The sequence below is a fragment of the Lissotriton vulgaris genome, unplaced genomic scaffold, assembly GCF_964263255.1.
Source record: "Lissotriton vulgaris unplaced genomic scaffold, aLisVul1.2 SCAFFOLD_1984, whole genome shotgun sequence".
NCBI classification, from domain to species: domain Eukaryota; kingdom Metazoa; phylum Chordata; class Amphibia; order Caudata; family Salamandridae; genus Lissotriton; species Lissotriton vulgaris.
Genome location: NW_028248049.1, coordinates 411,984 through 428,581, shown reverse-complemented (window position 1 = coordinate 428,581; position 16,598 = coordinate 411,984). Strand labels below are relative to the sequence as shown.

At 42.7% G+C, this 16,598-nt stretch overlaps 1 protein-coding gene across 1 annotated transcript in view; it reads right to left on the bottom strand.

Moving 5' to 3' along the window:
- Positions 1-16,598, bottom strand: part of LOC147664945 (heterogeneous nuclear ribonucleoprotein D0-like) — a 72,177-nt gene that overhangs the window by 44,660 nt on the left and 10,919 nt on the right. Inside the window, exon 2 of the mRNA XM_086949869.1 lies at positions 14,897-15,065. Within this exon, the coding sequence (XP_086805995.1) occupies positions 14,897-15,065 (169 nt within the window). The remainder of the gene's footprint in view (positions 1-14,896; positions 15,066-16,598) is intronic.

The window sequence follows — 16,598 nt, the reverse complement described above, 5'->3', positions numbered from 1 at the left end:
AAGTAACGTGAAAAGTAACTTAACTGTCATTTACTGAAAAAGTCTATTCATTTCAATGTACTGTATTTGCCAAGTATTGCAATCTACTGCATCCCGTGTAAATCGAAGTACAATTCCTCTTGCACTTTCAAACTGTTCTACAATCAGGAACTTATCACTAAAGTTTTTAATGCTTAGCTGTGCCAGGCTCGCTTCGTTCTAACAATAAAACAGTATATTTTTTATACAAAAACAATTGGCCTATAGTTCAGTTCTTGAGTGTGTGAATTCATTTGCTGACAGTGTGTACATCAAATGCTTAACACTGTCCTCTGATACTGCCTTACTGCTCGACCACTCTACCACAAATAGAGAGTAAGGTTCTATCTAACTTTAACCTGCGCCTGCTTACCTCTGGGATCACCTGGACTCTATACACACTATACCTCATTTTGGTGTAGTATATATAAAAACAGCTTTCCTACACCTTGTCCAGCTAAAGACAGCACAAACATTAAAACACCCGACAAGCGGGCTGAAAGCGGGTCAAAGCCATGAAAGTAGCACAAAGCAACAGATTTGACCAAACGGCAGGCATGTATCTTTGTTGAGGGACGCCTCCCAGCCAAGATGACATTTCTGATCTTGGGCGGAAGATTAAAGAACTTTACCATCACCTCTCCATTACCACACATGAAGGTGGAGAATGCGTATGTTTGGCTGCAACAGAAGGTCCTCCCAGAAAGGCAGCCCGATCGGAGGACAGATGCTCCTGCTCAGGAGTTTGGGATACCAAACTCTCTTTGGTCTGTCTGGAGCCACTAGGATGACTTAGGCCCAGTCAGTCCGGATATTCCTGAGTATGGGTGGAAAGACATATGATTCGCACAACATCAGCAGCTGAGTTTGTCAGCCCTGGCGTTCAGAGATCCTGCTCGGAGTAGGACCTCTTGGCACAGAGTCACTATCCCACACCACTCTGTGTGTGGCATTATCATGTGGCACTAGTGTTGTAGATTTACACCTAAAACCAGCCATATTTGATGGAAGGAAGGCCTTCAATGTCAATGGCAGTTTTTTACCCACAAATGCACACGTTATACTACTGAAAGCTGGAACAGGTTATGGTTCAAATATCCTGGACTCTAGGCTTCGGAGGGTAGGCACGGAACAGCACTGTATCCAGAACAGTTCCAATGAAAAAGAGCAGCTGAGAGAGTCAGATGTGACAAGCATGTTGACAGTGAACCCCAGCGAATGGAGGAGGTTCACCATAATCTGGAGCTGGGTGACAACTGCCTGAGGTGAGCCCGCCTTCAGCAGCCAATCATAGAGGTATGGAAGACTGGAACCCTTGAATAGAGGAGGTGAGCTGCAACCACCGTCTTCAGTTTAAACACCTGCGGGGCACGGGTGAGGCTGAAGGGGAGCACAGTGAACTGGGAATGCTTCTGGCCCACTGTGAACCACAGGTAACGTCTGGACTTGCAGGACAGGGACGTGAAAAGAAGCTTCCTGCAAGTTCAACGCTACCATCCAGAGTTGAGGGCAAGAAGAGACTAGAGCTGGCCGATATTGTATACATGCAGACTGCGGAAGGGACAAAAGCACTGGGGCCCCGTGGACCTGGCAATGGTTAGGCTTTCCCAAAAACTCAAGCAGTATATCTCCTTTCTCACCAAACAAGCAGAGATCATCAAATGACATGTCAATAAGGGAGGATTACTCACCCCCCGAAAACCGAGTGGCTCACTACCAGGTTTGGTGATGGAGCACCACCGTAGGCAGGGCCATGGTCCAGCTGAGCGAGTCTATTGTCCAGTCCACACCGGATAGCAAACTTTGCTTTGCCCCAACTGCCCACCACAGCTTGGTTCAGCATAGTGTGCCCTCTTCACGAAGCAAGGGGAGTAGCTGAGCAACAGAGTCCCATAATGCATGGTAGTATGGGCCCAAGAGACACAGGATGTTGACCAACCACAAGGCCAAGCTGGTGGAAGAGAAAATGTGCTTCTTAAAAGTATCCAACCTCTTGGATTCCTGGGGTGTAAGGAGATGCATTAGGGTTACTTTCGCTGTTGAGGTCTGTACCTCCAGACTCTCAGGGCAGGGAGGTCAGGCCTCCAGGGGTGAGATGACGGAGCAGGGCATTCATGCAGTGCATGGGCGTCCCAGTACAAGGTTTAACCTAGGCCCCAGGAAAAAAAATCAGTGAGCCTGCGGATCACAGCATCAAAGGAAGCAGTCTAGGGAGGTGTCCAGGCTGCTAGGGTCACCCAGCTACTCATACCGGTTTTATTTCCAGTCTTGGTAATCCCTGAGGGGGCCTTCCCTTCTTCCTCATCACCCCCATCAGTAAGAAACGCCTGTCCACATGCAGCAAGTCCAGGGGTGGACATGGTCTGGACAGCGCTGTCTCAACTTGAGTCACAGCTCTAGGGAATAGGGGTGGGTATAGTCCACCATTGCGGCATCAGAACAGATACAGGGGTCAATTCACAGAGCCCAGCTGTTGTCGGTAGGGGTAAAACCCACTGCCAGTAGTCTAGCCAGAGCACCTCGCAACTCTGTGGGGCTTGAAGGCACGCCAGAGGGAGCTATGGCCCAAAGATGGCGTGCATAGCATTCTAAAATTACGACTGAGTTGGAGTCACTCTGAAGAACTCTGGGTAGCAAGGAGCAGGCCCAGACAGCAGCTCCATAGGAGTAGTGTGGGACATAGAAGCATGACGTTTGGACAGGGAAGCTCAAGAATGCTTCAACTACTTCTTGTGCTGGTTATATCTTGGGCAGTTCCTGTGGACGATGGTCTTCTCGATTCAAGTAGTTTTTAGGGTCGCCACCAAGAGCTTCATAACAGACTCTTGAAACACCTACATAGAGGAAAATCCAACTGCATAGGCTTTGGCATAGTGGCCCAACCATAGGTACTAAAGACAGACCATGTAGGGAACATACAGACATGCATCATTCCTCACAAGGATTAAACCCTGTAGGTTTGGTAGGGTACTGGTCAACAAAGAGTGGAAGAAAGAGGTTAAAAGGAGACCAAGGTAGCTCTACTAATCCACGATATTGGTACGGAAGGAAAGGAACTGATAACTCTTGCTAAGTCATCCTGTGCCCCCCCCCAACTTTTTGCTGACTGGAACTGGTGGTTACTGACTGACCCTGGGCTCTCTTTAACCAGGGCCAAGCTAAAAGGAACACATTAGAACACAGTGAAGACACCCAACATACACTAGGGTACACTATAGTATGGTGGGGTACCCCTGTAGTTGGCATGACCTACCACCTAAGCCCCTAGTATGTAATAGGGCAGGGGATTGAAAATACCTAGAAGTCTCCAGTAGCCTGGGGCATGAGAGTTTAGATGCCAGCAGATTCTCTGCACCAGCATGTGTGCAGTGCTGAAGCCTGAGGTCAGTTTAAAAGTTGCACTGGTGGCCAGGACAGCTTTTTAAACCTTAAATTGTGCCCAAACTCTACTTTGGGGGTAGGGGCCCATAAAAATTAAAAACCAACCATGTTTTTGCATATTAGGGACCCCCAGGGTCACCCCTAGGTATCCATGGGGTGGGGGTCAGTTATCTATAAAGGGCGCCCTTATAAAATGAGTTTAGACGCCTGGGTAAAGTGAAATTTTACATTTCACTCCCCACATTGTCTTAAAGAGGTGCTCCAATTCGACTTTGATGCTGGAAGAATTGGGTACGGGTGATCTGCAATATTTCTGCAGATTCAGAACCCCTGAAGTCTCCCCTAGTTGCACAGGGGGTGGGGGTCCGGTAGAAATTCGGGAAATAATTATAAAATATGGTTTTATAAGCCCTGGTGCTACAAAAGTGGTGCAAGTCATTTTCCCCATTGCAAACCCCATGGCCCATAGGTTAACATGGTAGGAAGTGATTGATTAATAAATATTGATAGGAGAGGACTAGCCAGACCATTCAAAGACTTCCCAGAATGATCGTAGTTAATCCAACAATATTATATTGTTGAATTTCTCCTAAAGTGTACATAAAATAAGTTATGAGACTTTCTTGTTTTTAAGTCCAAATTCAGCCATTCAGTGGTCTGTCCTGATTGGTCAGATTTAAGTGGATTAGCCAGGCTGCTGGGAGGGCAGTGATCTGTTCTATAGGAACGCCAGGCCAGGAGGTGGCTTAGTAAACTACCTTCTTCAAAGGCAGAAGGGAAGCCTGGATTTCAGTCCACTAAAACAGTCGTGACCTAGAGTCAGGGCTAGGCTTAAGAAAGGTATGGGCAGATGTTAAGGGGTGTGTTTAGCCAGCTCTTACCTCCTTGCTGGAAAATCAGCCATTATGGATTTGGAAGAATGATACACTCTGGGACAAACTAATGCCACACTCCACAGGATGTGGTCATAACCAGGAGGAGTTGCCCTGCTCTCATTGGTCAGCAGTGACCTGGCGCTTGACCCAGAGAATTTTGAATAAGTATCTGAGAGGGGCAGAGCCCTCCAGATCTGCTGCTTGAAACTGAATGAAGCAAGAAGTGCCCTGCTGATGATTCTGCTGTGTGCAAGGAACTCTAAGGCCTGACCTATGAAGACTACACCATCTCAAACTACAGCCCTGTGGATTACCTTGCTGCCAAAAGATTCAAGAGTGGAAACTCCCTGCAAGCTACAGGTTAACAGAGCTCACCTGAACAGCCCCACAAAGAATTCAAAGCCTGGTGTACCAGTGGATTTGTAAGGGTTTTGTTCAAGTGGATTGCGGAATTGAAGTATAACACTTTCAAGGACCCTCTTGGAGATTCCAGAACCTTGGATTGTGTGTTGGATACTTTGGGACCCGAAAGCAGAACGCCAGGAAGGTGTTCTAACTGGACCCCGCTTGCTGAAGAAGGCGGCCCACTACAGTGGTGAGAATTCTTCAGAACAATTTATAAAGGTGTGTCCCTGACAGAGAAAACAAAAATGAATTTAACCCCTTCGATGCGGATGACAAAGCCAGCTCGACATGGGCGTTACCTGCGCTGCGCGCATGACGAGCTGGCTTTGTCACGAAAGCCGCGATTTTCAAATTTCATCGCGCAGCATGCATGCGGTTAAAGGGGCACTGTTGGTTTCTAAGCACTAGAAAGTGACCAATCTTTAAAAATTCATATCTCTGGTACCATACAGTGGATTATTTTCGTTTTGGTGTCATTTAAAAGTTAAAAATATTAACTATTTTCATAAATTGGAGTTGGATTTTTATTTTGTTGTGTCTTAATTATTTACTGAAATTGTGTTTTTAAATGCTTTACAGACCAGTCTTTGATGTCTGCTCGCAGCCACGTTACCAAGGGTTGAGCAAAGGAATACTTTTCTAAGACCTATGCTGAGTCCTATCATGCGTTAGTGGCCTTATTGCAAGTGGCAGATCTACATTTGCCCCAACCAATAACCCACTTTCCAACAATGACACTGTGCCAGGATGGCACCGCATTGTGCCTTTTGAAGCTGAGCCAATCAATACCACCTACAAGCACGCAGAAGTACTGCGTAAGATTTTCCAAATCCAGTCTGACGCCTGGATAATAATGAACGGTGATTAATCTGCAGTTTGAAGCCTCTATCCCCCTCCCCCCCAAAAAATAGAGCGAAATGTTTCGATTACAGTGCTTGCCACAGAGTTCTGGAAAGGCTCTTTTCAGACAGTGAACAGCATTTGCCACAGTTCTGGAAAGGCTCTTTTCAGACAGTCAACAGCAGTCAGAACCTGATTGTGACACAATGTTAAATTCCAGCATGGATGAGGGAGGGCACCTATGTACCCTAAGGGGCTACCACGAAAAGTCAGTCCATAACAGGAGAAAAACCGATCTTTCCCAGAAAACACAAAGATGCTTTCTCATGTATGACATCCCTCAAACTTTCAAAAGCTGGTCTGAAAATGTACAGGGGCAACACTGTGGATGCAAAGATCTGGGCCCGGACAGCCACAACCACCAGGAGTACCATCTTTGACAGTACATTGGGGGGAGGTGAGAAGGCTGACAGAGGCAGGTGATTAGCAGACATCACAAGATAAAGTGGTGAGTTTCATTCATCCAAACCTTTCAGCAGTCTGAACTTCAAGCATTCTTCTTAGACACTCATTTTTATTTCATTAAACAGTGATTAGACCGAGTCCTATTACAGGAGGTCAACTGTTGACTCTTTCCATTTCAGGCAGTGGTGAAAGTGCAGATGGCAAGACAACTGCAGGCCTCCAACATAAGAATCTTAGACCTCTGGTGGCTACGGTTATGGCGGACAGGAGAGGCACTGAGCTAGTAGACCGAAACAAGTAGGGATGGCTGGTAAGGTTTGCGCTGGTAATACAGTAACAGATCCAAGTGTTCAGCACTTCCCGTTGACTTTGGCAAGGAGAACCTCCCTGAAAGAGGATGTCCATTGACCTAAACATCATTGGAGACACCTGGCCAAGCAAGTCTTGTTTGGAAACTGTTCAACCATTGTTGGCAGTAAAATCTTGCTAGAGGACTAAATAACCTTTTCACATTAATCGAGTCGAGACAAACTGAACTGGATTGTGTAAGTACTGAGAAGCCAAGATCAAAAGTCCTCTTCATACCAAAGCCGGAGAGATGTACAAGATTTTCTTTGGCACAACTCTGCATTGTGATTGGCAGGCATTTGTCAGCTGGTAAGTTCAGGATGGTGTTGTGATTTGCCTATCACCTTGCCAATTACATACTGCCGGAGAACATAGTCAGTGGACAGATAAGATTCACATCAAACATGAGGTGATCAACTTCACTGGGCCTATAGTTTAAGGCCCAAAGACTAAGTCCAACTGCTTATTAATAAGCATTGTAGCATAAACTACTGGAGCTGAAAGTGTGAGCAGTCTAGACTAGATGTTGGTTGGCTGGGAGGGGGAGGGGCAAACAAAATGGGCCAGGGACTGAGCACAAGAGAATCCGGTTCTCATATGTGCCTCAAAATCAGAAACAGACAACCTGCGAGGGGAAATAGGTACAGGGATAGGGTCCATATGAACAAAGTTACTTAATAGGATATTGAAGCAGTTTCAAGCCGCTCCACTGGGTGGCAAGTAACCAATTCGAGAATGGGAAAGCCAGGGTGCAGAAGTAAAAGGCAACTTACCTGTAACCAAAACTATGAATCCCAGAGCATGTTCGTGTAAACAGGTTACTGACTTTGAGTGTTTCACTGTGATTTAAGACGATACATCCACTTGTTACTCCTACTATTATTCACTTTCAAATCATCATTTGCTGCTTTTCAACTGCCTGGTTCTAATCAACTCCCAAATTCTAGACATACTTTATACTTACAGCGCCTTGAGTCCCTTGCGGGTGAGTAGTGCGCTATACAAGTATCAATTTTACTTACCATAGAATTAAGTTTGAGGATAGCATAGTATGATGGTTGCAATATATGCTCACATATTTCTAAATTCTGGGAAAAAGAAAAATTCCAGCAACTCTTATTGCAAAATGTTCAAGCACACCATAAAAACAACAAACTTAAAGCAACCTTCCACATATTCCAGGAAGGCATCTAATTGCTGCCACATTAATGTTTCACTGCCAGCAGAACATCTTAAATAGCTACCAAATTACAGGAAAATCGGCAAATGTCACCACTCTTGCGAGAGGTTTCTGAACTGCAGTTGACACTATGGGTCACATGTAATTGAACTGCATAAATTCTTCTGAACTAAATTCCAAACTTCACACAGACAACAAAAGACGAACAGAACTGAGCTACTCACTACTCTAAAGAACAATCTTTGTGTGCACACTAGGGCAGTTTTAAATTGATCAATATTAGCAGGCCTCCCACAGTGCATGCTAACGCAAAGTAGCTATCCTTAAAGTATGTGCAGGCTACAGCCAAACTCCATTCTCACAAGAGAATAATGCTAAGGATCAACAATGCCAGCCATGGTAATTCTAAAATGCCAGGAAAAGACAAACAGCTATGTGTTACCTCACACTGGTCTACAACATACTGGCGCTCTGGGTGACTAGAAGAGAACAGTTGTTTCTGAAGCAACACCCTCAAATGGGTTAATTGTTAAAACCAATGGGTTGCATCAGATTATCACAGAGCAAATATAATTTAGATCGGACTAGTGAGATGCTTAAAAAGCTTCACAGGATCAGGCACCTAGACTGGGTTTTGGCGCCTAGAAAATCTTCCATGTTTCAAATATTAAAACTTGGTCCAAGGGGACTCCAATGTCAAATTAAAGACCGTTGAGTAACTAAGCCAGTTGGTGCTTAGTTATCCTGGATCATCAATGAACCCCAGCAGGTATCCATATTCAGCTAGCACCCCTCCCCACTGTCCGTTCCTAACTTGGAGGCCACTAGAAAATGACCAATCACTTCCCCCAAGCCTATGCTCCCATCAACTGAACTGGCATTCATTCAAGTCAACATGGATTCGCAACATTCAGGAATGGCCCGTGGATTGCTAGTTCCATTAGCATTGCAAAAAGTGCCTTCAAACTTTTCATCCCCATCAGGAATATAGCTGAAAGGCTGGAGAACCAGACCAACCTTTCAATAAACTGATTCAGAGTCCGACAACGTTCATATTTTTTCCTCAATCTTTGGAGGTACCAATCAGTGTTTGACAGAGCCTGAAATTTCACATGGGCAGTTATATGTGCACACTTCAGCAACCAGACAAAAGTGTACACTTCACCCAAAGGCAACTTATAATCATATACAAGTCAAAGTAAATAAACCACTACCCCATACAAAGCATGTAGACCGTGAAAGGTAGTAAAGTGCTAGCATAGCATTTTCAAAACTGCAATTTCAATCTGACATCAGTACTGGAATCCTTGTTAATATCGACCATAAAGATCAGAAGGGTTTAGTACAGAGCTAAAATACTTACGTTGATGCTTAACATGGAGTACTAGCTGTTTTTACTTTTAACCTGCACATTAGCAAGCAGATTACTGGAAAAAATTAAGCCAATTTATAGTTTTTTACTTTGAGTAGTTGAGGCTCTGATGTATATAATGTTAGTAACATCAAACAAATGGGTAAAAACTTGAGCCCCAGACAAAAATTCACCTTCCTGGACCTAGGCAAACACACAACCATACTAACCCCACGGAAGAGATCCTCAGTAGACCTCATGACTTTCGCTAACTACAGACCCATCTCACTCCTCCCCTACCCAGCTAAAGTCATAGAAAAATGTATCAACACGAATAACCAACCACGTCCTGGAACCTTACCGGTATAAATCCAAGCCGAACCAGAGCAGATGACATCCACATCATCAAGTACAGGGGGAACACAGTGACGTCATTCTACTAAATCTTAGCAATATTTGACAGTTTCTCCCAATCCAATGACTCCATAAGACAGGAATCCACAGAGCAGCTATGTGTTAGATCAGATCTTTCTTCTCAGGACAGACCCAAAGAGTCTGCCTAGCTCTTTTTTAATCTCTTGCCTCCTAACTAATCTGCAGCATCCCTCAAGACTACTTGCTGAGCATTATACTCTTCAAATTTTACATGTCTCCTCTCACTAATATGGACGTAAACAGACTCCGCATCATCTCATACACCTAGCTGATCCTCTTCCCATTTGAGGACTCCTTGAACACTCAATCAAACCTCAGCAGCTGCATGTCCAAGGTTGCAGACTGGCTGTGAATCAATTGCTTGAAACTCAGACGTGATAAGACTGATTGGTCTTCTTCAGAAAAGACATTCTGATCTTCTGACTGGTGGCCCACAGGGTTGGGACCAACTCAACACCCATTCAATACTACCAGGATCCTAGGACTCTTACTTACAATCAAATCTCAATGACCAACCAAGCCAACACAAGCTAATCCATCTGCTTCTAAACGCTCTTGAAGGTCTGTCACGCAAACTCTTCCCAACAGCAGGCTGGACTACAGAAATGCTCTCTACAACCACTGCAATCATGTTCTGAGTCGCCATGACTGGCTCCAAGTCACACCGAACGCAGCCACAAGACTCAAACTACTTAATCCTTTTGGGTTCCGGAGTAGCATACTACTTACTGAAAAAGAACTTTGATGCCTCGTCAGGGGTAGTAAGTGATATATGTATATGCAATTTCAATACCACACTGCATGCATATATCCAAACACCTCAAGAACCTCTACTGGCTCCCAAACCTTAAACTCAGTGTTCCAGCACCTCACATACACTTACAAAACCCCTCTTCAAGCTCTTCATACACCTTCAAAGCACTACACAACAAAGGACAAGTGAACCTCAGCCACATGCACCAGTGAGACAGCTGTTCCACCAACAACCTCCTCGCTCAAGTCTCCTTGATCCATCCAGCCAGAGATGGGGCATGTGCCTTTCCCTAAAATCACTTCAAAAGCCTGGAATGCTCTCACCATCCATATCGGAGCTGCTAGCCCCATCCTAGTGTTCCACGTTCAACTAAAAGCATACCCATCCACTATTTATCAGAAAGACTCATTCCTCTTTTTGGACACTAGCATACACTCCAAGTGACCTGCGTGCGACGCAAATAAAGCATACCACCACCAGGGCCTGAAGTTAAATACCACTTGTGGACTCAAGCACCTATTGTGCCACCCACTACAGGGGATGCGCACACATTACTTCAGGTCTACCCCGTGCAGCCGGACTGCTACAGTGTCAGACCTGCAGTGCAGCATTTTGAAATAACCCTCTTTTCTGAAGGCGAAAACCTCCTTTTAAAATATTAGTAGGTCATCCCTATGGCAGACTTCCAGCCAGAATACAATAGTACATGCAGGGTGGGGGATTGTGGACCTCCTGCTTTGGCCTACCAGACTTCCGTCTCTGGGATTGCTGTGGGTATGGTGTGTGCTTCAAACTAGATTTCACTGTTCGATGCGAAGGAACAAGGATTACCAGAGTGCCACTTTAACCCAAGCCTCTGATCCCAACTTAATTGTGGCAGAAGACTTTCCCCACCTTGACAATAGTGAGACAAGACATTTTGAGCTTGCTTGCAATAAGGAAGACAGGATCTAGTAGTCAGATTTGACCCCAGGAACTTTACCACATTGGTTAGAGAGGGGTCAAAAGCCACTCATGCACTAGCTTGTGCCTGACAATTAAGTGGCATCTACAAGGACCCTCTTTGGCACGCTTTCTGGACCTGCTCTGTGAGCTGGACGATTAGACCTGCAAGACAAAGAAGTGGACTGCAAAAGTCAGCTGGCTGACTTCCTGTATGGCTACCGGGAGACAAGCTGCAAGAGGCCTTTTCTTCGAAGTCTCCAGCTAGCTGACCAGTTGTTACAAGACTTGGACGGAATTAACCCTGCTCATGGCCTCTGCCTGACCCCCTGTGAGTCTTTAAGTGTCTCCTCTGAGGTCCTCGGAATTTGTATTATTATGATAGACTGGAACTTAAAAGATGAAGTCAGAATCTGAAATTGTTGTCCAGGAAGTACCTGGTTGATGTATCTCACCAGCACTACATGGCAGTCAGTCTCAAATCATACCTAGGTCGTAGTCTACTGTGACCACTGGCCATCACTGGCATGTGGTCGCCCAATTTTTACTTAAAACTCCTAAAATTGATAATCCGGTCCCCTTATTGGATTTTATTGATTAAATGTTACTTTATTTTCGCATTCAGCTTACAATTTATTGCTTTGAGTTTTGACTGGATTATTGATTTGGTATTGCAAAAATACTTTAAACAGAGCACCAAATTGGTACCAAGCTACCATAAGGTTGAGCTCAGGCTAATTATGAGATTTTAAGGGTTCCCCTGACAAGAGTTGATTACTTCTTATGTGGGCAGTCACCTACTCCAAATAATCCAATTCCTTACAATTATAATACATGAGCTTTTCGTCCAATGACTTTAAAGACTAGCATCTGCTTGAAGTTCTTTGGTAGTGTGAAAACTAGCAGATGGGCTCACCGAAAGCCCCATTTCAAAACCACATGGCTTACTTTCAGAGAAAGCTTCTCAAGAAAGCTTCCCACAAATTGATTAGTGGTATGTGATTATGTCGGCCTTTGCTGAAGTCTACAAAACGTTGTCTTAGTAATCGGTTGACTTCTAAAAGGCAGGACGAACACATGCCTTCACAGCTGGCCCAACATGAGACGAACCTAATAGCTTTCATGAAATAGCATTACTTGGAAGAAGGGAAGAGTCTACAGAGAAACCAACTTCGTTCGATGGCAGTTAATCTTCAGCATAACCTTGAAGCTCTATCCCCCAATAAGCAGTACCGATTAGCCAACGTCCCAAAATACCAGATACACAAACCACCACTTTGAGATGTACATTCAACGACTATCTGTTGAACTACTCTAAGAGGAAAGGACGCTGAACTTCATTTGTAGAGTAAACAGTCTCCTGTCTTCAAAGTCTCAGATTTACAATACAGACGAATTTTGAAACTATACATTACAGTAGGATGCCATACGTAATGAAGGAGTAGACCAGAATATTCCCAACATCAGGCCTGCATGATCAATCTCAGAAAAACATCAGGCCTGCATGATCAATCTCAGAAAAACATAGGCTAAAGAAAACTTGGTGCCCCCAGGCTTTATCCCAGAAAACCAGCTATGTGGTGAAATGTTGAGCTATTTAAAAATAAAACAGTGGGTCCACTACTGCAGCGTTCCCCAGATCTGGAAGGAACCTATGTCAGGCACAATAGTGCCTGCTATAGGTTCTAGGCATGCTAGGCATCCATGTAGAGAAAAAGTATCACTTGTGCAGACTTGTGGGTCATGCGGCACACCCAGGAGGATACATATACAAATAGAAAGGGTGGAACACAGCATAGGTATGGTGAAGCCCTTTCCTGACAATCCTGCTCGTCACAGATATGCAGACAAAAATCTAGCGAGGGTCCCGAAGGCAAATAAAAGACTAGATATTCTACCATGAGAACCTTCTATTTAAGCAGGCGGTTGTGGAAGCAAAGTAACATTTTATCTCTCCCCACAACATAGATGCTTGCTAAAATCACATTAGCCTGAAACAAAAAATGTATGAAAACACAATTTTTCTGCTAACTGTAGCAGATATTGCCAGACCAAGAGCTACTTACACAAATGACAGGTAAATGGTAAGCAGCACCACTTACCCCAAAGCAGCTGAAAACATTGATTGTGTGTGATTATACAGGAACTTGGGATTCTACCAATTTTTATGTGACTAAGAGGAATAGTAGACATGTGCATTGTTGACCTGCTAAGGAGACTGAGGCCATGTTTATCCAGGTATGGACTTCGAGGAATAGGCCACCACCCAGAACCTTTGACAAAGCGCGATTCACACGTCATTTATGGTCATGTCCTAAAGTCTCTGTGGTGAAACAGCACAAGATGGTGTGTTCCACTTCAGAGAACTGATCTAGAATGAGATCGACAACATTTAGGACCTTCATCCCAGTAACTCATTTACACTATTCAAAAAAACAAACTAAAAAAAAAAAAGACTCGAGCGAGTGATTGACAAATTACATTGGAGAGAAATCTCTATACAACATATTGTCATTAAGGAACTTCAGTTGAAATCTATTAACATTCCATTAGAAGGAAAATGCAGGTGAAATTGTACTCCAATGAGCAAGTCAGACAGCAATGGCTACGTGATACTCCGCTATGGGAAAATAAACCTCAAAAATCAAACCAAAGGTCAATCGAAAAGTGAGCTATTCTGCCAGAATAGAACACATCTATATCCAAAAAAAAGAGACACCAAGTAAATCACAAAATTAAAGGAAGCTATACCACACATTCAACTACAATTTACAGGCGGGGGGAAACACTCAGTCTGATAAAACGAATATGAAAAAACTTCAATAATCCTATTATTTTTGATTCATATATTCTACTTAATTTGCAAGCTCTTTGAAGGACAGTTACAACAAAAATGCAATGTCCGTACTGAAAGGGAGGATGATGCAGCAGTAAGGTTACGACCAGGCTGCAAAAAAACCCTACAGACTGCGCTCATTTGCAACATTTTCCAATAAGACTTGAATTTATTGCAATTTCTATTCAAAGATTGAAAGTAAGCACTGTAAACTGTGCCATAATTTGAACATACCCTACATTGTTTTATTAGTATAGGGTTTCATAGGGTGCACCAGATGAAACATGTTATTATCTAATAATAAATGAACATGTTCAGTCGGTGGGCCCCAAAACAAAAAGTGAGATCAGGTTTTCCAGATAACCGACATTAAAAAAATTAACTCTTACAATGGCTCCAAATATTGTGATTCTCCATATTTAGTTGTCGAGTAAATCTGGAGGGTGTGTGTATCGGGGGAAAATGTGTAACCATGCCCCTCTTCCTTATGCTGGAAATGTAAAAAGTAAAGAACATCTAAGACCTGAATTTAAAGTGTCAGTATCAAATTTACAACCAACCTTCATAAGTACGAATATAGTATAATGTTCCTACAGAATTAATCTCCGCTCCTGTCCCAAATGGTGTGTAGACCTGAAATACTGAAGCATGTCTGAAATTTTTTTAATTTATCGAACTTTAAAGCAGCATGAGATATTTTGAAGTGATTAGTTTAGTGGCATTTTTGGCGTCCAATATTGCTCCATTTTTTTTTTAACTAACTTGTTCCAAGTTTAGCAGAAATTGTAGACCGCAACCGTTTTACGTGTATCAAGAGGTGGAGAAAAGGGTGTTTGTTTATAGCAGTTTGCTAATCTATTCATGTGACATTTGTTCAAACTACATGAACAAGCATAGTGTCTTAAGTTTAGCCTAAAAAGAAAAATAGCAAATATTACATTTCCCATTACAATACATTAATCAATTACTTTTATCAAATGTAAACAGATTGGTGGTAACCCCTTTTGAATTAATTGTTCAAAGATAAACAATGAACAGCCGAGGGGGCATTATAACATTACTGTACCTTATCCACACCCTGAGCATCTTTAAACAGTATAAAGCCAAAACCCCTTGATCGCCCTGTGATGGGATCTAACTTCAGTGTGCAGTCTACAACTTCTCCAAATTTTGAAAAATAGTCCTTCAGATCTTTCTTTGTAGTGTCCCAGCTGAGGCCTCCGATAAACATTTTCCTGTAAAAACAAACCTTAATATTAAAATTCTTATGTGACAAAAGTATGCCCTAAGAGCAATCATGCTTTAAAAACAAGTAAAGTTTACTAGGAGACCTCACTGTACATGGAGGGTCAAAGTACAACTACAAGAATACAATTTTATTCAGACCTTGCCCTTCAAATAATTTATTCGAACTACCAAAAAAGTACAAATAGATAATATACATTAAAGCATCCAGACAGCACAAAGCGAACACATAACTTAAAGTTTTATCTTACCGCACTGTTGTTTTATCCAATATTTTGTCTACGAAATTTAAAGAATTCTGGAATGTTTCAAACCAATTAAGCTACGGTGGGTCCAAAATATCTATCAAAGCAAGATTTCACTGCTTTGTACTTTTAAATAGTTTACCAATAGACAAATTCTAAAGTAATTATAATACACTATTGTTAACCTCTGCAACAATTTACATGTAGTATTGATACAAATAAAGGACACCAATAATTAAATGAGCAAACGACCAATATGCATTATACCAATCCAGCCACTAGAATTAAAAAAAACCTGGGTTACAGTCCGAGCTAAGATTACCACATAAATTTAGAGAGATTATACATAGAATTGTAAAATGCACAGTGCTTTGAGTTACCCTACAGCATCTTATAAAAGCACAATAAATGTACATGTAATTTACTGCTGGTAAGATACGTTAATAGAAATGCATGCATTAATTGTAAGACAACTATTACATATTTAACATTGATTTTGTATTGACAACTTTAAGTGTTAAGGTACAATAATTGACATGCCACCATTTCAGGCGAACGCCGCACAAATCAAATTGGGCCACCATTGTTAAACGTTAAACTAAAGTTAAAAGTATGAGTAACAGTGAAAAAACATTTTTCCACTCACTAAAGTACATGTTATCGTAAAGGCTGATACCGTGTTTACATTAAATGCATGGTTTAGTAAAGGCTGATAACGTTTTACATTAAATACAAACTACTTGCAGCGGTTCCGAATAGATCGTGCTGTGAACGTTTTACATTAAATACAAACTACTTGCAGCGGTTCCGAATAGATCGTGCTGTGAACACATTTTCTTAGAACATGGATAGAGTGGAACAAGCACCAATATAGAATTCAACATGCCACAAAATATTTTGACATGTTTCTTGAACCGTCTCTCCAGGACACAAATCACTAAAATCCAACCACTCAGGAAAACAATGCGAAAAAACAGTTGCGTTAATCACCAAGCTCGTATCAGACCACACAACTATAGATTAAGAGCTAACCAGGGCACAATACCTCCCATTTTTGAGCAAGCATTCGGTTGTAATACTTTTTTTAAGTAACCAAACAAAATGTGCTCCAGGGCACTGATTTGGAATTTGAAAACGTTGCATTAGACCAGAGCCGTAACTGTAAAACACAGGAGCAAAGGACTTCTCTACCACTGGCCGTAACAGTTATGTCACCGATTATAAAATCCGGAGGAAAAAAATCACTTGATTTGTTCATTACCCAACAGAGAAATTTAG